Source organism: Thamnophis elegans, chromosome 1, assembly GCF_009769535.1.
Source record: "Thamnophis elegans isolate rThaEle1 chromosome 1, rThaEle1.pri, whole genome shotgun sequence".
Taxonomy (NCBI): Eukaryota; Metazoa; Chordata; class Lepidosauria; order Squamata; family Colubridae; genus Thamnophis; species Thamnophis elegans.
In genome coordinates this window covers 70605828-70632725 of record NC_045541.1, presented here as the reverse complement: position 1 = coordinate 70632725, position 26898 = coordinate 70605828, and the positions used below count along the sequence as shown (strand labels likewise).

Here is a 26898-nt window from a genome sequence, read left to right as displayed (position 1 = left end):
ATGAAAAGAAGGACTAGGGGAGACATGATAGCAGTGTTCCAATATCTCAGGGGTTGCCACAAAGAAAAGGGAGTCAAACTATTCTCCAAGGCACCTGAGGGTAGAACAAGAAGCAATGGGTGGAAACTAATCAAGGAGAGAAGCAACTTAGGAGGAGAAATTTCCTGACAGTTAGAACAATTAATCAGTGGAACAGCTTGCCTCCAGAAGTTGTGAATGGCCCAACACTAGAAGTCTTTAAGAAGATGTTGGATAGCCATTAGTCTGAAACGGTATAGTTTCCTGCCTAGGCAGTGGGTTGGACTAGAAGACCTCCAAGGTCCCTTCTAACTGTGCTAGTGTATTGTGTTATATATATATATATATATATATATATATATATATATTAATATATATTATATATATATACACACAGACACATACATACACACATACATACATATATATATATATATATACACATATACATATACATATACATACATACATACATACATACATACATACATACATACATACTCATCTGACATCTTAATTATGTGGCCACTAGTTAGGCAGTCGTTCATTGATGCTCACTTAACACAATCATTTTTGTCATTTTATAGAATATCTCTTTGAAGCAGATGTTGAAATTATTTGAAGTACTGAAAATCTTAGAGAATATTGCTTCAAATACTACATATAACTTGGTCTCAGTGCTATATAATAAATCCATGAAATTTTATTCAAATTTGCACTATTCAAAGTAATATTTCTGTAGAAAATTGAGAAACTGGTTTCAATTCAACGGAAATAAGCAACAAAAATTTTTAAAAGAGAAATGTGTATGTAACTAAAAATGTATTTTTAATTTAAATTTATAATAAACCATGTCACAGAGTTCTCTTAGAAAGAATAAAAAGAAAAAAAACTTCTAAATTTCATTCCTAAAGATAAACTTACCTAACAAAAATGTACTTATTGTCTCTCAATCTCCTTAAAATGCAGTATTTGCAAATCTTAAAAAGATGCAATTTTATTTTTATTTCCTCTGAATTTTTATAATATTGTGCCCTTTGATCAGACATTCCAACTGGTATTTTAGTATTTCTTTGGTTCATGTTGTTCAATTACATCAATTTTTTGCTCTAATGTAATGACAAGCCTCTTCTTTTTTTGAGCTTGTACTCAAACTTGTACTGTTGGAGCTTGATTCCTCCAAAAGAATCATCCTTTTCATCTTTTTTTATCCATTGTGCACAAACATTAGCAACATCTAAAACTTCAACCACAGAACTTTCCAGTGCCAAAATATCCAATATACTGATAATATATAGACATAGGTACTTACTCTTCTGGAATGTGTAGGCATTCTCTAATGTATATACGTAGCTAGGGGACAAGACCTAAATCAGGTTTTAAGTAACATAGCCACTTTTAAAGAGATGTTGTATCTAAAGATGTGTAAGCACTAACATTTTCAAATGCACTACGTTCAACCCTTCAATAAATTACTCTGAATTTACAGTTCAGTGCTCAAAGTTCAGTAGCAAAGTACACATTTTAAATAATAGTTTTCTCTACAATATTATCCTTAAAAGGAATCAAATATGTCTAGCAAATCTATGATAAAGTGGTCATCACAAGTCTGAATAGAATTTGGTTGGTATAATAAACAGAAGGCAAACCACATACAAATTCGAGGCAAAATGCTCCTCTATCCTGAAAACTTGTTTTATGAAGCAATGTCAAGATCTTGCAATACCATGTCCTTACCTGCCAGTCAAGATATTGATTGGTTTACTGCAGTAAGCAGAATCCTTGTAGTGTCCCAGAGGACTAAATTATTCCCTTAAGTTAGGAACTTGGAGGAATGTGTAGAACTGAAGTAACAATATGTATCCTAGCAACTAGCTTATAGCAACCAGCTCAAAAGAACCTGTCCACAAGACAGTCACATTTATAGAATCCAGTGGAAAAGCCAGTGGAATCAGTTTGGGGGCTTTTTAACATGGCAGACACATTACAGATTCTCATCAGGTGTGGCGGGGATGTTCAAAGTTAACCTTCAGAGTAATGAGAAATGGGAGTTTTCCTAGCAATATTCCAATTATAGCTTCAATCCAGTGTCAGACTAGATTCACAGAAACAATTAATTTTACGGTTATAATGCTATTCCATTTGTGAGACTTGAAGCAATACTGATAGCACAAAATGGATTTATATATAGGCAAAATGCTTTCTACAAGTCTGCACATTTAAGTGTCAGCAAATTCCAAGTGCAGATTTTTGTATCATAATCATAGCTGTTTGAGAATGTAAAACTATCTTCTTGGATCTGTATATTGGTTGATTTAAGAATCTGTGAAACCTGGATCAAATCCCTAAACAAGTCCTAAGACATAAAGCTACATAGTGTATTAGATCAAACCTGTATCTAAAATCTTCATTTTCAATAGCATTGAGAGTAGCACCTATATGCATATAATGACACCTTGTGGTAGTTCCAGGCAATGCCACAGGAATATTGTGGCAACAAAAGGATGTACAGTAAATAATTTCTTTCTTTAACTCTGTCCTGTATGTTTAAAATACCAGGAAAAATAAAACTTTGGATACCTGTCATTTACAAGCTTCTCTGAAAATTTATTTCTGTCTATGAATCATCAGTCAAAATAGTCAGGGATGATGGGAGCTCTAATGCAAAACTCTCATGACCACTAAGACAGGGACAGATGATTTGATTACAATATAGATCACTTACTCCCAAGTCATTTTTTAAATCCCTCTATCTAGGTTCGAGAACAGAGCAGCATCTGAATCCAAAAGCAAAAAATGCCTGTGAAATCTCCTTTACAAAAATCTGATACTTGCCTGAAAAACCCTAGAACAGCAATAGCTGTGCCAGATAGATGGCAAAAATTGGCCAAGCAGGAATAAAGTTGCTGCATACAGAGTAATATTTGCACTGATATATCTGAATATAATTTTGTTCACATGGTATCTCATTGCACATTATTACTCATCAGTTGCTATCTTGTTAAAAATGCCACAATTGTCAATAAATGGATAATAGACAAGTTAATATAAATGCCAATAAAATCGTGGTTATCGTGTTTGCATATTTCTGAGTCAAAATCCTCAACATACATGCAATATTAACCTCTGCACAGAAAGCCTGGAATTGGCAATACCCAATGGAATTAACAGAAATATTCCTTGATGAATCAACTATCACTGACAGCTTTTGTTTCCATCATCCACTAACTATGTCAGACAGCTTTCAGGATCTAGATGGGGAAAAATGGGCCACAACAGAACTCAAGCAAAACAGAGTTGTTGTGGGTACACGAAAGTTCTCCCAGTTGTGGGTTCTCTCCTATAAGGGTACCATTGCCTTTGAAAGGGGAATCCAAGACTTAGGTGGCTAGTACTGGACAGATACTATTAGGTAGGCAAAAGGTAGTTCTCCTGCCTTGGGAAGGGGTTGGACTAGATCGCCAAGATTCTTTCCAGCCATATGATTCTTTGATTCTAGTGACAGCCAGGAGGTTGCAGCTAGGGTGCCAGTTGTGACTGTCTGGAGCTGGGGGGATCGTAACTCAGCGACACATTAGCCAATTGCAATTCACTCTATATGGAGTTTGCTTTTAAAAGCTATTCTGCAACTGCAGAGGCACAACATACAATGGCCTGCATGCTAACTGGCACTGATGCCATGAACCCTGCCTTGAAAGCCAGTAAATCTCCATGCAATCTGAAGTGTTCGTTTTAACCTGTTAATGTCTTATATAGCTAGGCATCAGGCCTACTGTCTTCATTCCTCATCTTAATCTCTCATGGGAGATTACAGGGTCTACAACAAGGAGGTGCTTCTCCATTATGATTACTGCCAGCTAATAGATATAGGTTTAGCCCCATCCTTTCACCTTTGGGGAGCAGGTTAAAGGGCCTTTTCAGTAGTTAAAATTGCGCCTTAGAAATTACACCCACAAAAACACACACAAATATATATGTTACAGTTTAAATAATTTAAAAAACATATATTACAATTATTTCAACTTCTGTTAAATTGCCAAGATCTGCATGACTACAATGGTTTAAAAATTTAATAAATAAAATACATTTCTAAAGTGCAGTAGTGATCTCATCACTACTACCCAATCTGTGTTTCAGCCCTTCTTTTGAGGAGAAAAAACAGCTTTATTTCAGAGCAGTACAATACAGGAAAAAAATAGCTGCTTATATGAAAATTCACAGATTAGGTATATCATAGTTTAAGAGGAGCCCACGAAGCACAAATATGATTCTACATTTTAAAGGATTCTCTAAACTGGGCATTTATGGAAATGCACACAAGATCAGTGGGAGCTTTCAGCAAGATATTCGAGATCTGGTTGTCGTAGTCTCTTCTCTCTGTGCTTGTTTTTAGTAAACTCTCTTAGCATCTGTAGGATTTCATTCTCAAAGATTTCTGGAGCAGGCTTTGTTTCTTGAGAAGAAGAAAAAAAGAGTGAGATTTTCCACAGATCCAATCATTTTTTTCCAAATTTCAATCAAGTTTCAGATAACAGGTTGCATTAGTTTGCTAAATATAAAAAATGAAACATCAGCTAATAACCATTTTAGGGCTTACTAAAGAATATTACTTTCATCTTCTGAATACCTTCACTGCAAATCTGTGTATAGGTGAAACTCGAAAAATTAGAATATCGTGCAAAAGTTCATTTATTTCAGGAATGCAACTTAAAAGGTGAAACTAATATATGAGATAGACTCATTACATGCAAAGCAAGATAGTTCAAGCCATGATTTGTCATAATTGTGATGATTATGGCTTACAGCTCATGAAAACCCCAAATACACAATCTCAGAAAATTAGAATATTGTGCAAAGGTGCAATTTTCTGGGCTCAAATTGTCCCACTCTAATCAGCTAATTAAGCCATAACACCTGCAAAGGGTTCCTGAGCCTTTAAAAGGTTTCTAACTCTGGTTCAGTAGGAATCACAATCATGGGAAAGACTGCTGACCTGACAGTTGTGCAGAAAACCATCATTGACACCCTCCATAAGGAGGGAAAGCCTCAAAAGGTAATTGCAAAAGAAGTTGAGTGTTCCCAAAGTGCTGTATCAAAGCACATTAATAGAAAGTTATGTGGAAGGGAAAAGTGTGGAAGAAAAAGGTGCACAAGCAGCAGGGATGACCGCAGCCTGGAGGATTGTCAGGAAAAAGCCATTCAAAAGTGTTGGGGACTTTCACAAGGAGTAGACTGAGGCTGGAGTCAATGCATCAAGAGCCCCCACACACAGACGGATCCTGGACATGGGTTTCAAATGTCGTATTCCTCTTGTCAAGCTGCTCCTGAACAACAAACAACGTCAGAAACGCCTTACCTGGGCTAAAGAAAAACAGATCTGGTCTGTTGCTCAGTGGTCCAAAGTCTTTTTTTCTGATGAGAGCAACTTTTGCATCTCATTTGGAAACCAAGTACCCAGAGTATGGAGGAAGAATGGGGAGGCACACACTGCAAGATGCTTGAAGTCCAGTGTGAAGTTTCCATAGTCTGTTTTGATTTGGGGAGCCATGTCATCTGCTGGTGTTGGTCCACTGTGCTTCATTAAGTCCAGGGTCAACTCAGCCGTCTACCAGGAGATTTTGGAGCACTTCATGCTTTCTTCCGCAGACGAGCTTTATGGGGATGCTGACTTCATTTTCCAGCAGGACTTGGCACCTGCCCACACTGCCAAAAGCACCAAAACCTAGTTCAATGACCGTAGGATTACTGCGCTTGATTGGCCAGCAAACTTGCCTGACCTGAACCCCATAGAGAATCTGTGGGGCATTGCCAAGAGAAAGATGAGAGACATGAGACCAAACAATGCAGAAGAGCTGAAGGCCGCTATTGAAGCATCCTGGTCCTCCATAACACCTCAGTAGTGCCACAGGCTGATAGCTTCCATGCCACGCCGCATTGAGGCAGTAATTGCTGCAAAAGGGGCCCAAACCAAGTACTGAGTACATATGCATGCTTATACTTTTCAGAGGTCCGATATTGTTCTATGTACAATCCTTGTTTTATTGATTGCATGTAATATTCTAATTTTCTGAGATTGTGGATTTGGGGTTTTCATGAGCTGTAAGCCATAATCATCACAATTATGACATATCATGGCTTGAACTATCTTGCTTTGCATGTAATGAGTCTATCTCATATATTAGTTTCACCTTTTAAGTTGCATTCCTGAAATAAATAAACTTTTGCACGATATTCTAATTTTTCGAGTTTCACCTGTATGTCTTTTGGGAACTAAGTCTCACTGAATAAAATATTGGTTACTTAACATATATAAAACTGGATTGTGATTCAGTTATGCTAGGAATAATATTACTAAATTTAGTAAAGCAAATTAACTGTGCTCTTACCAAGTTTTTTCATTTTAGCAGATATACTTTTAAGCATAAGGAATCTTTTAGTTACATTCCTAGACTTCTTAACCTGGAAAAAGCTCTAAATAAACCCAGTGCACCTTACAAAGATAAACATCTGTGAACCTTTCAGTTCTATCTATAATCCTGAAGTTAATATTGTAGATCACATAAAATTGTAAATAATATGAATAGTTTTAATGGACTCACAAACTATTTCCATAATTGTACTTTTTAATAGGATTGTAGTGTCTCTTAGTCAAAATAGCAAATGGTGTTCTTAATCATTTTACTGTATGTATTCCTGCTCCAAGTAACATTGTATTTCAAATTCCCATAAAATTTCAAGGCCCATGCATATCTTTTATAGTTTTTAAAGGTCTGTCTACAAATCCCTGAATTGGAATAAAGATAAAAACAGAGACTCAAATATCACCTATATTGCTTTTCTCACTATTGTGAGATTAGAAATATGTTGAGAACTGTAGTCTGCTGGCTCCAAAACACACATTACCTGTTGCCCAGGAGTATATGTCCCAATCATTGCTTGGCTCATTTATTAGGCGGTCATAAAGGTCCAGTTGTTGTTCATTCATTTGATTCAGATTCTCTTTGGCAAATAAACTATTAAAAACAATTAAGACTACTGTAAAATGCCAAAACACTTAAAAGTGCTAAGCTCAAACAAAGCTAAAACACACAAAATGAAAAAAGAATAAAAAACACACCTCAAACATACCAACAGGAATAAAACCTGAATTTTCCTAGAAGAATAGATCATCTTCTCTTATCTCTCTTAGTAGATTCTAATTAACTCTATCTGTCCATTATAATCCAAAGAGGCAGGAAACAATTCTACCTCATCTGAAGATACCCAAGTAATATTCAATTTGCAGAGGCATCTACGCTCACAACAAAAACATCTGTACTAAGGATGTCTTTGTGCACAATGCATGCTTCTGTGTTTACTGGGGAGACAAAATAACAGATTATGTCAGACAGCACATATTTAATACAATATCTTACAGGGAAAATATATGGTAATGGCTACTAGTTTAGATTGCTTTACAGGACAAGTTAGTCCTCCACAGGTAGGATTTAGGGAGTTCCCACAGTAAACTTGATGAAACAAAACTTGGTAAGAAAAACTCTAGCCTTGTCAGGAAATAAAATAAAATAATGAAAATCTTCTCAAGTTGAACTTGATTGCTAACCTATGTCCATATAGAAGCAATATGCATATGCCATTGTGGCATTTACTTCCTATTCTTGTTTACAGTTCTGCTATTTCCTGGTGGTCTTCCATCCAAATATTAACCACATCAGACCCTGCTATCGCTTTTCAAGATTTGTTAAGTGCTGCTCCATGCTCTGCTGAATATCTCAGAGCAGGAGTCCCAGTAAAAGTTATGAAGAGTGATGCTTAGTACAATATTCAAACATGGTTACTGTATTATTAGCATTTAGCTTGTCCCAAAAGGGTCTCAGCTAAATAATACAGTAGTAAAAATTAAAATAGTGGAACCCTAGACTAGCAATTCTAAGTACAGATAATCCTCAATTTATGACCACAATTGAGCTCAAAATGTCTGTTGTGAATTGTGCCCCATTTTACGACCTTTCTTGCCACAGTTATTAAGTGAATTACTGCAATTGTTAAGTTAGTCCAAGTGAATTGTTAAGTGAATTTGGCTTCCCCGCTGATTTTGCTTGCCAAAAGGGGATCCCATGACCTTGGGACACAGCAACGGTGGTTGGTAAGTATGAACCACCCGCCAAGCATCTGAATTTCGATCACTGACCATGGTGCTGCCTGAAAGGCGGTAAGTGTGAAAAACGGTCATGTCACTTTTTTCAGTGCCGTTCGAGGACTACCTGTACGCTAGCTGGGAAGGAGAGAGGCAAACTCGCCTACCTGAGCAGCAGGCAGTTCTCCAACATGCCTCTCTTGCGGCTCTCGTATAAGAGCCTGGCGCGCTTGTTCGCCAGGGGCTCGTGCGGCCGAGGCTGCCAGGGAGGGAGCGGGATCTCCAGCAGGTCCTTCCCGGAGTCAGACGGAGAATCCCCGCGATAGCCATACTTGGGCGAGCGGGAGAGGCAGCCGGGCAGCAGCAAGACGCGCTGCGAGGAGAGAGAGAGGGAGAGAGAGAGAGAGAGAGAAATGCGAGCGACCGTCCTTCAGAAATAACGACCCTTCCCCGGTCCTTCCGGTCCGCCTCCCGCACTCACCCGAACCATTAGAGCCGCCATCCTGCTTCCTCCCCGAGCGACTCTATCATTCGCTCTCGACCATAGACGAACAAGGTAACGCGAACCAGAGTGCGCTTGCTTTCCTCAGCTAGCCATAGAAAGCTCGTTCGCGCGTGCGTCTTAATCCGGTCCCGTTCGAAAACGGCCACCCGTCGAACGCCGCCGGGAAGGGAGCCAAATAGGAAGTTTTGGGCTTCGCTGCTTTCTTGCGCGTAGAAGCATTAGAAGACCGGAACAGGCGGGACTCGGCCAGCCGGAAGAGGAGGGGCGGAGGAGGCCCTTACTGTGGTGGAGTGAGAGAGAGAGAGAGAGGTTCGCGCGCGTTTTGGGCCTGCTTGGGATTGTGGGCCTTTACGCGGTATAACGGGGCCGCCTAACATTGGGGAGAAATGAGGTTTTTCGCCGACTGTGCGGTGGCGACCCTTCGGGGGGCAAGGGGAAGGGGGAGAAAGGGCGGGCTCTCTTCCCAGCGCGGGGAAAGCGGGAGGCGATGGCTGCCGCGAGCGAGCGGCCGCAGTTATGGCGCCGACGTGGGTGGGTGGGTGGGGGATTCTCCATTTCCCACCTTTTTGCTCCCCGACCTCCTCCTCCTGCGGAGCCCTCAGATGCGCGCGGAGTGAAGGGGGGCGGGGTTGCTTTGCGGTCCTAGGCCCGCCTTGCTGCCGGCGGAGGAGGAGGTGGGCCGGGCCCGGTTCGTAGCCGCGCCAGAAAGGTTATCCGTGTGGTCCGCGTTAACCCGGTTCTTTACTTTGACCTGCAGTGCCGCTCTTCCCCCCCTCCCCCCGATTCTCTCCGTGGCGCTCCTGAAACTATGTCGGAAGGAGTAGACCTCATTGATATCTACGCCGACGAGGAGTTTAACCAGGTAAGTGTTGATGCGGCCTCATTGGGAGAGAAGGAAAAGAAGGGCAAAGGGGCACAAAAATGCGATCAGATCTTATTGAAGCTTCACCTCGTTACGTACTTGGGGGCAACCGTGCGCTGATTTAACCCAACTGACTTTTTTTCCCCAAAGAGATTTTAACTCTGAAGAGGATTTAATGCCAGGTAATGGTTGTTAAATTTCATTTGCAATTCCAGTTGAGACAAACATTTCATGCAGTGCTTGCCAGTTGGTTTCAAAAAAAGTTTTCTTTTAATCTGCAAGGAAGAACAGTGCAGTTTGGAAGAAACACTTTTCTTTTTTCAATGGAAAGGCCAATTTGTGCATGTTAAACTTTTCTTTTTAGTGGGAACTGAAAACAAAGCAACGTGTCATCTGCAGTGACAAATGTACACAAAAGTATTGCAATTAGCATAGTTTGTATTTGAGTGTGCTTTTCCTTTTTGTGAGATTGTATCTATTAAATGGCGTTGGATCTTTGTTTTGTTTTAGACTTGGATGTTGCATATGAAGAAGGGGTGCAGGATTTGGGTATGTCTAGTTTAATGAAAAGAAGAATTAAGGGTGGCATGATAGCAGTTTTCCGATATCTAAGGTGCTGCCACAAAGAAGAGGAGAGCAACTTATTCTCCAAAGACCTGAAGGCAGGACAAGAAGCAATGGATGGAAACTAAACCAGGAGAGAACCAACCTAGAAATAAGGGGAAATTTCCTGAGAGTTAGAACAATTAATCAGTAAACAGCTTGCCTTCAGTAGTTGTGGGTGCTCCATCACTGGAAGTTTTTAAGAAGAGATTGGACTATCACTTGTTTGAAATGGTATAGGGTCTTCTGCTTGAGCAGAGGAGGTTGGACTAGAAGATCTCCAAGGTCCCTTCCAACTCTGTAATTCTGTTGCAGTTTCACCAGTTTATGTCAATATAGGTTAAGCAGTATAGGCCACACTTGAGATCAGAATTTCTGTTGCTAAGCAAGGTGGTTGCTAAGTGAGTTGTGCCTGATTTTATAACCTATTTTGCCCTGGTTAAAGAAATCACTGCAGCTAAGTGAATCATGCAATTCTTAAGCGAATCTAAGTTTCCAAATTGACTTTGCTTGCTGGAAGCTGATTGGGAAGGTTGCAAATGGCAGTCACATGATCCCAGGATGCTACAACTAACATAAATACATTCTGATACAGTGGTCGAATGTGATCATGTGATGCAATGCCAAATGTCATCATCACTTTTTTCAGTGCTGTTGTAATTTTCAGCAGTTGCTAAATGAATGGTTGTAACTTGAGGACTGTACTCTTATCTCACTACTGATGCCATACTGATATAGCAACAAAATAAAGCTAAATAAAACAGTGACAAACCATCAATCATGCCATTTAATCCAGACTCCTTTTATCCTCAGCAAAAGGAAAACAGAGTTTTACAAGCTGCTATAATTATAGGTCATTTTGAGTATATGAAATATAAAGGAAGAATAAATTAAAAGACAGGAGACACCTTATAATCTATTTAATAAAAAGTATATTGCTTTAAACTTTGGAAGAGGGAAGATCAGTCTTTGTCATTCCTGTTTAATTTGAATCTGTGCAAGCATGTTGCAAAGTTATACATTATTTTAAATAAAACATTGGGAAGTCAGCAGAGCAATAATAATTTGGCAGGCAAAAGATTTGGAACCAATCTGTCATTAAAAATTGCTTAGTACTAACAAACACTATCATTTAGTTTTGGAAGCACCTCAGATCATTGGTATGTCTCATGATATACAAGCAGAAGATGCCATGTTCTATTGCTTATATCTCCTGGTAGAATTACTTAGACTTGTTTCTAAAACTCTGGAGAGTGCCTGTTACTATAGATAGTATTAGAAGGAATAGGTTAATAATTTAAGCAAAGTTCTTAGAAATGTTAAAAGTTTAAGGTTCTGGGTTCATACTTGCATTTTTTTAAATCAAATAACTTCTTGTAACAGGATTCAGAGATGTTTGCTTGGTATTTGAGTTGAGATTTTGGTCAATTACCACTATTAAGTAATGTGCCTCTGATTTGTATTCTAGAGCAAAGCAACTTTATATCTCCTAGGTAGTCTTGCACTTTACTTAGTAGCAGCAACCCACAAAAAATCAGGATGGATAGCTTCTGGATATCTGTATCTGAGGTACAGTCAGCAACCTTTTTGAATAATTAAAATTCATTATCTGGAAATCAGTTTGAAACTTCCTTTCTGGAGCCACAAAAATGCCAAAGACACTGTCCATGTTGTAGCCTCAAGTTAGAATTGTTTACACTTTCATTCTGGTCGGTAATTTTTCCAGCGTACTGGGAGGTTTGTAGTATAAGAAGTTTTCATGGCATGCTACAAAATCTGCTGTACTAATTATTATATGGTGTTCCAAAGATCCAAGAAGTGATATTAAGACATAATAAGACATGTTTTCTTGTGTTTGTTTTTAAAGTTGGATTACAACAGTCAGGAAACAATGCATGCCATTCTTTGGCCTATGCATATGTTAATTCTTTATATTTACGTCTCTAAGTTAAATGGATGCCTGAGAGGATTACATCAATGATTAATTATTGTCCATTATGTCTTTCATATTATCATAGTGTTCTGAATTTACAATTATTTGTTCTTTACAATCAATTTATTTATGGAAGTCTTCTGTTCCAGGCAGGTTTTAATTGGATTTATTCTCTGATATAGAATTACTTGTATGCTTTTTTTTTCTCTAAATCTTGAAGTTGGAGAGGAAAAACAAAGGAAATAAGTATTACTTCAAAAGTGTTCTGTGATTTTTGGAGTCCTACATTATATATATATTGTTTTACTTATGCATTCATTCATCCATTTCATTGCTAAAATGTAATTATCTATTTGTCTTAGTTTATTTTTTTGAGGGAGAAAAGCAGCATTTTGAAGCTACAGTATATATTTCCATATGTGCATCTTTGGGTTCCTCTATAAGACTGATTTAAAAAGTAGTGGATATATGGATTTGCATTTGTCTATAATTTGTGTTACTTGATATACACATCATAGGAACTTATATGTTTGCATTTGTGAACATCAACAGGAATACAGATAAATCCTCAAAGGATTTTGGTTGCTTTTGTGATAGATCATTTGTTATTATGATTTGTTGAATGGATTTTGACCTATAAGCTAAGATTAAACTGTCTACAGCAAGTGGCAGTGTCCAACAAATATTGGCTACTTCCAACAAAATTAAACAAGGTCAGATCAGATTGATATTTAGATAAGAAACCATCAGGATTTAATTTGGGTGACAGTATAGGTTGGAACATTGAAAATAGTACCCTGGAAAAAAGGAATGTTGAGCCATTTCCCTATCACCACTAGGAAAATGGACTGTTTTCAAGAATGACGTGAACTTGTCATTGCCTGTGAACCTGACTTAAAGGAGCTTTGAGTTTTAGCCCTAGGTCCCCATAAACAGAAAACTTAGTTGTCTCCGAGCAAAGAAATAAGAAGCTATGAAAATCTGGAAATTGAAGCATTGCAATACTGCTCTTCCTATAAATGGGCAAATGAGTGTTTTACTACTACATGATTACATTGATTACTACATCAATTATTTATTCTGTGTGCTTGTAATATAGTTTTGCATATATTGTTTTGTGAGTCCTGGTCTTTTTCTCTTCAATCTCAATCTCCCAATTTCCATATGCTTTAGTTTTAATATTGCTATTACACAGGTACAATCTAATATTAAATGATTAGAGTAAAGATTCCATGCATTTTTTTAAATAATCTAGTGGTAGAATCATTTCCATGGTCTAAGCAGACTGCTTTACAATGTTGTTATTTTTCAAATTTCAACTCTGAAAACTCTCGAGTTGAGGGCATCTCTATGTTTTAAGTAAGACACAGTACATTTTCTGAATGGCAAGATAAGTTACAACAAGTGACCACAATCATGAGTTACAAGTAAATTTAAAGAACTTAGGTCTTGTAGAGATAATTCACTAAACTTTCTAAATGTTTTGCACTTAAGTCAGATATCTTCATCAGCCAAATACTTCTTTTGCATTTCAGCAAATTGTTTCTTCAAAATATTCAAAGAACAGAAGTTCGGAGGTTCAAGGAAAAAATATTCTGAGAATGCTAACATCCCCTTTTCATTGTAAATGTAAGGGAACATATGCCATGGCTTGGATTCAGATTTCCTATCAGCAGAAGCATAAAATATTCACATAGGAAAGAGAAAGGGCAGTTTTTACTATTTTTCCCCTCAAATAAAGGCAAAACTCAAAAAATTGGGGTTTTAATGAGCTGTAAGCCATAATCATCACAATTATGACAAATCACAGCTTGAACTATCTTTCTTTGCATGTAATGAGTCTATCTCATATATTAGTTTTACCTTTTAAGTTGCATTACTGAAATAAATGAACTTTTGCACGATATTCTAATTTTTCTAGTTTTACCTGTACTTTCTTGAAGAAGTAGGATATTTTCTCATCCTTTTATCCAGTGGAACTCTGTGCCTTCTTTTCCACAAATAAAAGCTTGCCCGTTTGCGAAAGCAATACTCTGGATGCATTCTTACCTATTTAATTTTTGAAAGGGAAAAAGATATAGAACTACAGATGGTATAGAATGCATGTGGTAAATGATGCCAAATATGCAGGACTCCTTCATAAGCTGCATTAGTTACTGGTGTGCTTCCAGATGCAATTCAAGGTGCTGGTTGTCGCCTTTAAAGACCTACCGGTATATGGCTTGGGACTGTGCCTTTTTCCAAGAGTCTACCTGTCCAATTCGATCGAGCACATTGGGCATGTTGCATGTCTGCCAAGGAGTGTCGATGAGCACAGACTAGAAGGCAAGCCTTTCTGCAGTAGCCCATACTCTGTAGAATATTCTTTCCTTGGAGATTAGAATGATCGCAGCCCTAGTGCCCTTTTGAAAGGCTTTAAAAATTTGGTTCAGTTCCCACATCTGGAGCACAGAATAGAAAATATTAAGCCCCCCCCCACCTTTCTTGCCTTCACTGTTAACTGGCCAGGTCTCAGCTCCTATGTATATTTATTTTGCATGATGTTTATTGTTTTATACTTTTGGAATTGTAAACTGTTCAGTCATTGATTGTGATGGGTGGCTATAGAAAATGAATGAATGAATAAATAAACTTTATAAAGATTATAAAAAGATACAAGTTCAAAATTTAAAATGCTGTATATTTATGTTAGATATTGTGCCACACAGAACTCATGTTTTTGCTAAGAGATTATATAGAATCATGGCTTTTGGTTCATCAATAGTATATAATGGCTTTATTTACTTTTTACATTCCATTAAATATGGCAAAATACAGAGTCATTAAGCAGGCAAGTAGCAACTGTATGAATCCTGGGTTTGTGACTGTAAGTAAAATAAGAATACACAGCTACCTTGAAAAGGCCATGAGGAGTAACAAGTGATATTGGGAGTAAGATTTTTTTAAAAAAACATCATGAGCTTGAAAAGATAAAGCAACTGTTAAGGCTGCCTGGTAGCCATTAAGTGCTAAAAAGCAAATATTGAAATGTCTTGAGAATCTTAATATTCAATAAAGAAATGACAATATCTTTAAGGTAATATTTAATGTGTTCATACAGCAAGGATAAATAAGAATCCAATCACAGCAAATGGAAGAAGAAAGTGAAGATTGAGAAAGGCATATTTGAATGGAGTTTATTGAATGCTGATAGAGATGAGAAGTTTTAAGAACAGAGATTAATGCATGAAACTAAATTTATGCTAAAGCAGAACTGAGTTGCAAGTTTAAGAAAAAATAATGGAGAGGAAGATGAAACAGTGTTGGCGTTATATAGGTTTAGTGGCATTTCCCCAACCCCACCTCGACTTATTTAATTTCTTTGGTTTACTACTTCTTACTGATAGTCCTCACTTGACAACTACTCAAATGATAAGAGCACTGAACAAATGTTAGTAACAACCAGGTCCTTGAAGTTACAGACATTGCAACACCCCCACAATTAATACAATCAAAATTCGAGTGCTTGGCAGCCCACCCACATTTATGACTAACATGTACTCCATCTCTTGTCTCCTAACATGTCGGTGTTAGTGGGGGGGCAGAGATCGTCCCCTAGGCCCCTAACATATGGGGTGCCTCAGGGCTCGGTCTTATCCCCCCTACTATTCAACATCTACATGAAACCGCTGGGAGAGATCATCCGTAGGCACGGGATCAGATACCATCAATATGCGGACGATACCCAGTTGTATCTGTCCGCCCCGTGCCAACTCAATGAAGCGGCAGACGTGATGAACCGAGGCCTTGAGGCCGTTATGGACTGGATGAGGGTTAACAAGCTTGTGCTCAACCCAGAAAAGACCGAGTGGCTGTTGTGTTTCCCTCCCAAAGATTCGACCAATATTCCATCACTCAGGCTGGGGGGTCAAATTTTATACCCCTCAGAGAGGGTTCGCAACTTGGGAGTCCTCCTGGATCCACAGCTATCGTTTGACCACCACCTGACGGCTGTGACTAGGGGGGCATTCGCCCAGGTTCGCCTGGTGCGCCAGTTGCGACCCTACCTGAATCGGGAGGCACTCACAACAGTCACTCGGGCCCTTGTGACCTCTAGGCTGGAATACTGCAATGTGCTCTACATGGGGCTGCCCTTGAAGAGCATCCGGCGACTTCAGCTGAACGCGGCCGCGCGAGTGATTGTGGGTGCACCGCGGTTCACCCACATAACACCTATCCTCCGCGAGCTGCGCTGGCTACCTGTCGATCTCCGGATGCGCTTCAAGGTGCTATTAGTCACTCATAAAGCCCTGCATGGTAGTGGATCTGGATACTTGAGAGACCGCCTCCTGCCAATTGCCTCCCTGCGACCAATTAGATCTCACAGATTGGGCCTCCTCCGTATTCCATCGGCCAGCCAGTGCCGGCTGGCAACTACAAGGAGGAGGGCCTTCTCAGTAGTAGCCCCGACCCTTTGGAACGAACTCCCCGTGGAGATTCGTACCCTCACCACCGTCCAGGCCTTCCGCACAGCCCTCAAGAACTGGCTAGCCCGTCAGGCCTGGGGACAAGGATAGTTGCCCCTCCCGAATGATGAATGTATGTTGCTTATTACTTTTATTATATGTGTCTATGTCACTGTTTGTACTTCCCCTCCCTGATTTTATGTGAGCCGCCCTGAGTCCCCTCAGGGAAAAGGGCGGCCTACAAATGTTAATAAACATCTAAACATCTCCTCCCCCCATCTGCCTATCACCTATCTCTACACTTTTACCTGCCCTGCATACCTTAGTTGCTCTGCACTCCGCCTTAGCAGGTGGAGGAAGAAATGGATCCAGGTTGTAGTGTGCAACTTGACCAAAAGAACAGAGACGGTGATGATAGGCGGCTGGTGGGCATTAATGCAGAAATGAATGCAGCAAACCGGAAGGGCAAAGTCCCTATCATTGGCATGGTTCTTGTCTAATGACTGCAACCATGATTACCAGAACTGCCATTGCTAATCAGAGTGGTCATGTGATGTTTCACTTTGCTTAGCAATGGAAATTAGGGATACTAAGCGAAGACCATATTCTTGTGTGTGTGTATGAGAGAGAGAATAGTATTCCCTATAGCAAAAGGGAATAATATGAGTGTTGCATCTCGATGTATATAGCTGAAATGTTGCATATTTATTTGTTACTCACAACAATCCATAAGAACAAAAAGAAAAACAGGTACCCTTCTCCTCCCCCCCCCCCCAATCCAGACAAACAATCTTCCAGCTCAGCCCCCATCCTGGGCCAGTGCTTGGGAGAAGACCCAGGTCATCCCACCCTGCCAAAGAGTAAAAGGGTAGCAATCCCTCAGGTGTATTGTAAAGGATTGGGACAGCCATCATAAAAGGTCACATCAGAGTTTCTATCAGGTGGCAATATTTAAGGGAAGGAACCTGGATACATATACATCATATAAACTACTACCATAGACAAGTACCCTCAGGAAGAGGCAGAGCTGCAAATAACATGGCCCTGTTCTATGTGTGAAATATGATGCTAGCACTATGAGAACTGATACAACAATATGACATTTTCAGTTATACTTCGTTCAGTCCCAACTTACTCAAAATTAAAATCCTACCACAGCTAATAATGACAATTAGGGTTATTGTTAACAAAGTAAGATTAATCAATTGATCTTTAACTAAATTGTGGAAGTCTGGTAAGAGAATGAAACAGAATAATCAATATGCACCCACACATTATTGAGATGTATTTTTAAATGTTAATTTTTAATCATGTTCTGAGAAATTAATACCATTTTAGAGGATTTGTATTATATTATTTCTCTCTAACGACTGTGTAATTTATTAGTTCAAAATTTGTTCAGTTTCAACGCCAGCAAATTCCAACCAATTCTGGATTGCTCAAAAATAAAGAATATAAAAATAGTAACTAAAGATACAACAATCCCTAAAAAGATTTACAAAATAGTTATAAACTGGTAATCTATACAATACATTAATACAGGCAACAGCCTACCCCAAAGCTAAGGAGAACAGCTAGCATTTCCAGTCCTTTTGAAATACAGTAATGGGGAGCCATCCCAATCTCTGAACAACTTCATGCCAAAGGACAGGAGCTGATACAGAGAAGGAACAATTCCTGGGTTCCAGAATATGACATTGTTTAATCAAGGGGACTTGGAGCGCATACACTCAGCCAGGCAAAAACCATAAATAACTAGACCTAAAAGCTCTGTAGGCTTTATGGCTGATAACCAGCACCATGAATTTTACCTGAAAACACTGGCAACATGTGTAGATTATGAAGCCCATTATTGAACATGTCACTGTACAAGTTGAGGCTTCTAAGCAACCTCTAATGACAGCCCCATGGAGACCAGCATTGCAGCAGTCAGGCTATGAGATGACATGGGGCCGTGGGTCAAGTGTCTAGGATGTCATCAAATTCAGAAAAGGGCATACTGTAAGTGCACCAGATGAAGTTGTGTGAAGGCCATAATTTCTGCCTCCTCTGAGTAGGAGTTGAGTCTAAGAAAACTCACAGGTTGCTCCCTACTTTGAATGGGAAAGTGCAAAATCCTTGAACTTAGGTGTCAAGGTAACCACAGCCACTTTTTAATCATGGTGAGAGAGAGTTGGTTCCTCCTCAGCTAAACCTGCCTTCAGGTACTTGAACATCCTTACTTGGCTGCCCTTGACGTTGAAAGATCTAACGGAATATGATTAGCTGATGATATCAGATCCTGTAGATGTTGAACAAGAGGCAAGAGAGTTTAGGGCCCTGTTGCATCCCTAATTCCTAGCTCTTGGAGTTGGTTCAGAAGAATACTGTGGTCGACAGTAGCAAAAAATCAAAAAGCACAAGATGGATGTACTCTCCCATCCTACCTCCACATCAGGTCATCATCAAGTATGACCAAAACTCTCAATACTGAATCCTGGCCTAAAACATGACTGAAATGTGTTTAGATAATCCATTTCCCTCAAGGTCTTTTATAACTGCAGGACAACCATCTTAACGGGGTTGGAGATAGGATATGATAATTGTCTAAAACAGTTGGTTTCAACTATGAGAAGGAGACACACCATCACCTCCCTCAAGGAGACTAACATCACTGAATGGACCCAACTCCAGAAAACAAGTTGCTGAAGGAAATACATAGGGAACCTCAAAACTCCAACTCAAATACATCCTAGATCATAACACAAGACCCCTGGCACTTGGCCAGATGTGCCCAGTTGGAATTCATTCAGTCTAGATCTGATATTCTTTTATTTGCCAAATAATCAGATATTCCTCACAGCAGCCCTGCAGAGGATCTAATAGTGTGCCACTCCCTAGCAGTGATCGCACCATCCTTAGAAGGGCTGCTGGACAACCTTTCATGAAAGCAATAAGGGCAGAGAAATACTGACATTTTGTTGTCCTTATTGCCACAAGGTCATCCCCATTATTTACTCTTGCCCATGTTCAGTCATAGACATTTGAAAATAAATTGGCAGTGATGGCACTAACTCAAAAGTAGATGAATTTTGTGTGCCATTTCAGTATATTAACAGAGAATTGTTACATATGATCTGCTTGCAATCCTGTTAGTATAGGGTAAAGTATAATCAGTATGCCATGGTAGTTATATATCACTACCCCAAGTCATCAAAGTGTTTTCCCAGTGAGGTGAGGATCAGAATGGGTAAGAACAAGCATGCCTCAAACTTGACAAGTCTTGAATAGAACCAGTCCTTAATTCCAGATGGGGTGCCACTCAGATTTAGTGCAGAATCTGGAGATATTCATGGTTCCTGCTTGAAGTAGCAGCCATGACCAGGAGGAAATACATCTTGTATGGCAGTTGCATGTTGTCTGGAGGCACCCCTCACAGACTAATCACTTCCCAACTGGATTATAGCAATGCATTCTATATGGAGTTGTCCTTAAAAGGGCATGTTGAAACACCAGCTGATTTCCAGTACAGTGGCAAATGCAGTATGAGGGGCGCCTGCATCACACTAATGCGACATGAACTGCAATTCAAGGTACTGGTTGTTACTTTTAAATCCCTACATTGCATGAAGTTAAGTTAATCTGGGACATTGCCAGTGGTTTCTGCCCATTCCACTTGACCAGCGTAGTGGCTATGCCTCAGGTTCCTTTGGTGAAAGAGCATTGCGTGGTGGAGTCTAGGAAGTGTGCCTTCTCTATTTATGTTTCTTGCCACCCTCCCAACACCCTCCTATAGCTTTGAATCCACTAGCTCTGCAAAAGGCTGTGAAGACCTAATGAATCAAGTAACATCCACTGGATGTTAATGGAATTCTGTGTAGTATGTGTGACAAACGTGGATAACATTACGGTGTTTCCATGAGATTTGTTTATTTTTGTTCACTGCCCAGTGTTTCTCTAGGCCAGGGGTGTCAAACTTGCAGCCCACGGGCCAGATACATCACATGCTGGCCCTGTCTCCATCTGGTTTAGTGAAGGGAGGGAAATCCTGATATGTCACATGACATCACTGTTTACATTGTGAGTTTGACACCCCTGCTCTAGGCCATATCAGCAAATGTATAATTTTAACAGTATATATACTGTTAAAAGATGTGTGCATGTGCCCATGCATACGTGTCTGTGTTATTGATCAGTGTGTGTTATTGAGCAGTGAGTTGGATTTAGATGAAGTAGTTCTCATTAAATTCAATGTGACATCTTTTAAATGGTTTGACGGAATTTAAGCTAAATTCTAGTCCAATCAATACTTGGTTTGTTCTTCCAAACAAATCAAAATGTGGTCTTGGTTTCTCAATACAGCAGCAAATAGAACTTTTCATCTAATGTAAAATTTGCTGAGTTTGAAATTTCACTTTAAGGAATTTGTCAATGGTATCAAGGGAAATAATGGGAAATTGTCTTTTTGTGAGATAAATTTCCATCTCTTGTTTGGTTGCAATCTCTTGCTAAATCAGGTTATTGCCATCATTGATTAGGTAACAGGGAAATATTTAGAAAGAGCCTGATTGAGTTACCTGTTTTTCGGTGCAGGAATGAGAAAAAATAAGGCTGTTGATTTCACATTTGTAACAATAGTACAGGAGAGCATGGAAGCCTCAAGCAAAAATCTTTATAACAGTGACAACCGTCAACTAAGTATTCATTACCTTTGGAAAGGGACATTGGGGACTTAGATGCATCAGTAAATAAATCCATCCCACTGGACTTTTTCCTTAGTTTTTTAGGAAGAAAGATCGGAGAAGTCAGTTTTACTGTAAGCTGTATAGCCCTTCAGGAGATGATATATGTGTATTTTACAAATATAATAAAAGATTTAAAAGCTCTAGGCCTGAAGATGCTAAGTGGTATCTTCCTATTTCTAGGACTCTGAATTTAGTAATACTGACCAGATGGATCTATATGATGACGTGCTAGCTGCCAGCTCACAACCTTCTGAAAGTTGCACTAGCAGCTCTGAGCCACCAGTTGAAAGCCGCCAAGAACAATCTCCTAAATCAAACAGCAAATCACCTGCTATTTTGAATACATACAGTGGACTGCGCAATAAAAGGGCTGCTGTTTATGTGGGCAGCTTTTCTTGGGTAAGTATTCTAAATTAGTACAGGAAATAAATAGTATAGTAAGTTGACTTTTTACAAAATCCTCATTGATAATTTCAGAGAAAAGGTGCATTATGTGCTTTTGTCATATGTTCACTTTGAATTGGTATAAATTATCTATAACAGCCTTAGAGGCACTGATTGGTTGAAGCATTTACTCGATGCTACAAAACATAATTTTCTTCTGGTACAAGTGATTCTTTTTAACAATAGATAAGAGATACGCTGTTGGTGTATACCGGAGAAGAAAAATAGTTATCTTTCTGTTAGCATCAATTTGGACAAAGGATTTGATGAAAAATTAATGTAGCTGGTTTAGAGGTTTTGCCTTTTAAACTAAGATTGCTATTTTGAAGATACAGAAATTTGGATGATTATTCGATGGCAGCGGAAGAGTATTTTGTGTATCACCTAGACTTTTGCAACTCAGATATGGTAATCTTATTCTAAGTTACAGCTGCTGTGTTCTCCCCCATCCCTCCCCCCAAAAAGAAAAAAAAAACCTATTTTGAAGTAAATATATATATAGTAAGAGGATATAGTCTAGCTTAAAGAAATGTAATGAGAGTTCAGCAAAGGAAAATTGCAACATTGCATTGTTTTACTAATTAAGAAATAGAAATCTTACAAAGGTTTGAGATAAAATACTGTGGTTTTATGTCTCTTCATATACAGTGGACAACTGACCAGCAATTGACCAGAATAATCCGCTCTATAGGTGTTTATGATGTTGTGGAGCTGAAATTTGCTGAGAACAGAGCTAATGGCCAGTCTAAAGGGTGAGCAATGCAGGGCTTCTCTGTTAATGATTGAAACATGAAGGGCAATCATTATGGAAGATACTACAGAGTAATGTGGAATACTTTATGACCCATCATATATATGAATATATGCACACAACATTCTGGCTTTTTCAATGTGGCTTTATTTTTAAAGAAGCTGAATGTTTTCCAATATGCTTGCCTGACAAAAATTTTACTTTGGTAAAATTTACATTTGTTTTGAATGCTATTCTAGGGCCACACTTCAGACAAAGATAAGACCATTATAAAGAAAAGAATGAAATAAGAACTGATTAACTTAATTTGAAAAATTAAGTAAAATTAGGCTTCAGAGATATACAAAATATTTCAGACTTGAAATGGATAGAAAAGGTGCTTCAAACACAGCATTTTAAATTAATGAATTGTTTTTCTATTATATGTGTTATGAGTATCTCCTCTAAGAAACCTGTCTTTGCTACTCCTTCACCCTGCAGCTATGTGTAGGATTCCTGAAGGGGGGGAAAGGAAGAATTTGTTTGCAGGAAAAGCAGACTGCTGAGATCAGGAGTGTGAAAGGAATATCAGACTGAAAAGGAATAGAAAGGGGAGATGCATGTCTGAAATTAGCTAAGAGAAAGAATGGCCAAGTAAAAAAGAGGAAACAAAAAACTAGACAAATTGGGTCAAGTTATTTAACCTAAAATGTTTAACTCTTCTGGCACTAAGAAAATGTGGGCAATGGAAAGAAATGAAGATACTGTCAAATGGAATTGTGCAGGGATGATGAGGCAAAGCCCTTGGACGGAAGCTGCTTCCCCCCCACCCCACTTTTCACTCATTATAGTTAAATATGAGGAAAGCTGGGAATTTACAATTGTACAAGAAATGATTCTTCCCTTCCCCTTGTTTAGATGGTACACCTTATAAGAATTTCTAATAGTCTTCCAATGATTTTTCTGTGGCTCTTTGAACAGATACGCAGAAGTGGTTGTTGCTTCTAAGATCTCAGTCCACAAACTTCTAGAGCTGCTACCAGGGATGATTCTAAATGGAGATAAAATAGAAGTCAAGTTGGCTACCCGGCAAAACCTTGCACACTTTAAGGCACAAGCCCGAAAACGTAAGTTTAGCTGGATATGCTATGCTAGCTGAATAGGTAGCAAGGCAGAGAGGGAGGCATTGGTTAGTTTATTTGAAAATCTTGAGCAGAACTCTGTAGACTAGAAGCAAATTAATTTGCATTTGCAGAAATAGGAATACTTTTTAGGGAAGGGAGGCGACTTCATTACTTTTAAATATAATTGAAGCTCATTAAAATCTCTCGCTTATCAACCTCCAAATTACATGGGCTTAACTCTGAAGATTGTTGTCATATCTGGAATGCTCCATATCCATTAGCAATTATACTGTTGTTACATTTTGCGGCTTTTGTGATTTGTCCTAGTCAGTGATCAGGTTTCAGTACTGGAATAATTTAAAATGCCCGTTTCCATTGAATCAGATGCCTGAATCTCTCTAGTTTAAGCCCCATGTGAGCGCAAGAGCAGACTCTATCCTTATAATATAAGCAATCAGGAATTAGAACAAAATTGGATTTTATTTCTTTTATTTTGTTTTGTCAGTGATGTGACTAATTAATATTTATTGGATGTTTATGATATATGAAACAAAAATCCTGTATTACTCATGTGCTTAATATTTTTCCTTATTTGTGATGTCTAACAGGCGTGCCTCCAATGGATCACTCAAGGGATTCCTCAGACTCTCTTGATGGCCGAGCAGCTCCAACAGAGAATGCTATCCCACCACCACGCATTGAGAAACCTCCCGTTTTACCTTTCTTCAACCGTCCTCCCTCTGCGCTTCCTCTGATGGGGCTGCCCCCTCCACCCCTACCGCCCCCTCCACCACTTACTTCAAGCTTTGGAGTTCCCCCTCCCCCTCCCGGTATCCATTACCAGCACCTCATGCCTCCCCCACCTCGACTTCCCCCCCACTTATCTGTGCCACCTCTTATTGTTACTGCAATTACTGGGGTGAAACCAATTGAAAAAGGGAGATTTGTAAAGGTAAGTCTGTTTATATTTTACTGAGCTTTGTAGAAATAAAATGCACAATTTATAGCTTAGAATTTACAGCTTCCAGTTGATAAAGTAGACCATAACCTACTACTACATAAAGTAGAAGAATGTGGGTTGGACAGCATCACCACCAGATGGATTCGTAACTGGCTGACCAACCGCACTCAACGTGTAGTCCTCAATGGAACTGCATCTACATGGAGGGAAGTATGCAGTGGAATACCCCAAGGCTCTGTTTTAGGCCCAATACTCTTCAACATCTTCATCAATGATTTGGATGAGGGAATAAATGGGGAACTCATCGAATTTGTAGATGACACCAAGCTGGCAGGAATAGTCAACACTCCAGAAGACAGGCTTAAGATACAGAAGGATCTTGACAAACTTGAACATTGGGCACTATCTAATAAAATGAAATTCAATTGTGAAAATAATAAAGGTTTTACATTTAAGCAAGAAAAATGAAATGCATAGGTATAGTATAGGTGGTACCTTGCTCAATAGTAGTAACTGTGAGAGGGATCTTGGAGTCCTTGTGGACAACCATTTAAATGTGAGCCAGCAGTGTGCAGCAGCTGCCAAAAAAGCCAACACAGTTCTAGGCTACATAAACAGAGGGATAGAATCAAGATCACGTGAAGTGTTAATACCACTTTATAATGCCTTGGTAAGGCCACACTTGGAATACTGCATTCAGTTTTGGTCGCCACAATGTAGAAAAGATGTGGAGACTCTAGAAAAAGTGCAGAGAAGAGCAACAAAGATGATTAGGGGACTGGAGACTAAAACATGAGAATGGTTGCAGGAACTGGGTATGTCTAGTTTAATGAAAAGAAGGACTAGGGGAGACATGATAGCAGTGTTCCAATATCTCAGGGGTTGCTACAAAGAAAAGGGAGTCAAACTATTCTCCAAGGCACCTGAGGGTAGAACAAGAAGCAATGGGTGGAAACTAATCAAGGAGAGAAGCAACTTAGGAGGAGAAATTTCCTGACAGTTAGAACAATTAATCAGTGGAACAGCTTGCCTCCAGAAGTTGTGAATGCCCCAACACTAGAAGTCTTTAAGAAGATGTTGGATACCCATTAGTCTGAAACGGTATAGTTTCCTGCCTAGGCAGTGGGTTGGACTAGAAGACCTCCAAGGTGCCTTCTAACTGTGCTAGTGTGTGTGGTGTGTGTGTGTGTGTGTGTGTGTGTGTGTGTGTGTATTCGTCTGACATCTTAATTATATGGCCACTAGTTAGGCAGTAGTTCATTGATGCTCACTTAACACAATCATTTTTGTCATTTTATAGAATACCTCTTTGAAGCAGATGTTGAAATTATTTGAAGTACTGAAAATCTTAGAGAATATTGCTTCAAGTACCACATATAGCTTGGTCTCACTGCTATAATAAATCCATGAAATTTTATTCAAATTTGCACTATTCAAAGTAATATTTCTGTAGAAAATTGAGAAACTGGGTTCAATTCAACGGAAATAAGCAACAAAATGTTTTAAAAGAGAAATGTGTATGTAACTAAAAATGTATTTTTAATTTAAATTTATAATAAACCATGTCACAGAGTTCTCTTAGAAAGAATAAAAACAAAAAAACTTCTAAATTTCATTCCTAAAGATAAACTTACCTAACAAAAATGTACTTATTGTCTCTCAATCTCCTTAAAATGCAGTATTTGCAAATCATAAAAAGATGCAATTTTATTTTTATTTCCTCTGAATTTTTATAATATGGTGCCCTGTAATCAGACATTCCAACCGATTGTGGTATTTTAGTATTTCTTTGGTTCATGTTGTTCAATTACGTCAATTTTTTGCTTTAATGTAATGACAAGCTTCTTCTTTTTTTGAGCTTGTACTCAAACTTGTACTGTTGGAGTTTGATTCCTCCAAAAGAATCATCCTTTTCATCTTTTTTTATCTATTGTGCACAAACATTAGCAACATCTAAAACTTCAACCACAGAACTTTCCAGTGCCAAAATATCCAATATACTGATAATATATAGACATAGGTACTTACTCTTCTGGAATGTGTAGGCATTCTCTAATGTATATACGTAGCTAGGGGACAAGACCTAAATCAGGTTTTAAGTAACATAGCCACTTTTAAAGAGATGTTGTATTTAAAGATGTGTAAGCACTAACATTTTCAAATGCACTACGTTCAACCCTTCAATAAATTACTCTGAATTTACTGTTCAGTGCTCAAAGTTCAGTAGCAAAGTACACATTTTAAATAAAAGTTGTCTCTACAATATTATCCTTAAAAGGAATCAAATAATATGTCTAGCAAATCTATGATAAAGTGGTCATCACAAGTCTGAATAGAATTTGGTTGGTATAATAAACAGAAGGCAAACCACATACAAATTCGAGGCAAAATGCTCCTCTATCCTGAAAACTT

The 26898-nt window shown here is 38.8% G+C and overlaps 2 protein-coding genes across 4 annotated transcripts; one reads left to right on the top strand and one right to left on the bottom strand.

Moving 5' to 3' along the window:
- Positions 1-1132: 1132 nt before the first annotated feature.
- On the bottom strand, positions 1133-8900 carry LOC116510428 (succinate dehydrogenase assembly factor 2, mitochondrial-like). The gene is made up of 4 exons (XM_032219993.1): positions 8637-8900; positions 8323-8528; positions 6922-7031; positions 1133-4471 (listed from the first exon to the last, which is right to left on the bottom strand). Exons 1-4 carry the CDS (start codon positions 8655-8657, stop codon positions 4341-4343), a joined length of 468 nt encoding a protein of 155 aa, XP_032075884.1. The 5' UTR covers positions 8658-8900; the 3' UTR covers positions 1133-4340.
- LOC116510411 (cleavage and polyadenylation specificity factor subunit 7-like) lies at positions 8887-26898 on the top strand. Of its 3 annotated transcripts, none has more exons than XM_032219972.1 (7): positions 8887-8969; positions 9418-9522; positions 21408-21626; positions 22320-22423; positions 23383-23528; positions 24134-24477; positions 25787-26898. In XM_032219972.1, the coding sequence occupies exons 2-7, from the start codon at positions 9469-9471 to the stop codon at positions 25883-25885; spliced, it is 966 nt and encodes a 321-aa protein (XP_032075863.1). In that variant the 5' UTR covers positions 8887-8969; positions 9418-9468; the 3' UTR covers positions 25886-26898. The 3 variants fall into 3 exon arrangements, with proteins under 3 accessions (XP_032075863.1, XP_032075872.1, XP_032075855.1); XM_032219981.1 differs by having other exon boundaries at positions 8893-8963; positions 9416-9522; XM_032219964.1 differs by having other exon boundaries at positions 8936-9015.

Coding starts and splice junctions, on each gene's coding strand:
- LOC116510428 (XM_032219993.1), bottom strand. CDS start 8,657: ATGGCGGCTCTAATGGTTCGG. Junction 8,529..8,636: donor TGGCGGCTCTAATGGTTCGG/GTGAGTGCGGGA, acceptor CTCTCCTCGCAG/CGCGTCTTGCTGCTGCCCGG. Junction 7,032..8,322: donor GAGAACTGCCTGCTGCTCAG/GTAGGCGAGTTT, acceptor TGTTTTTAATAG/TTTATTTGCCAAAGAGAATC.
- LOC116510411 (XM_032219972.1), top strand. CDS start 9,469: ATGTCGGAAGGAGTAGACCTCATTGATATCTACGCCGACGAGGAGTTT. Junction 22,424..23,382: donor GCTAATGGCCAGTCTAAAGG/GTGAGCAATGCA, acceptor CTCTTTGAACAG/ATACGCAGAAGTGGTTGTTG. Junction 24,478..25,786: donor AAAAAGGGAGATTTGTAAAG/GTAAGTCTGTTT, acceptor GTCATTTTATAG/AATACCTCTTTGAAGCAGAT.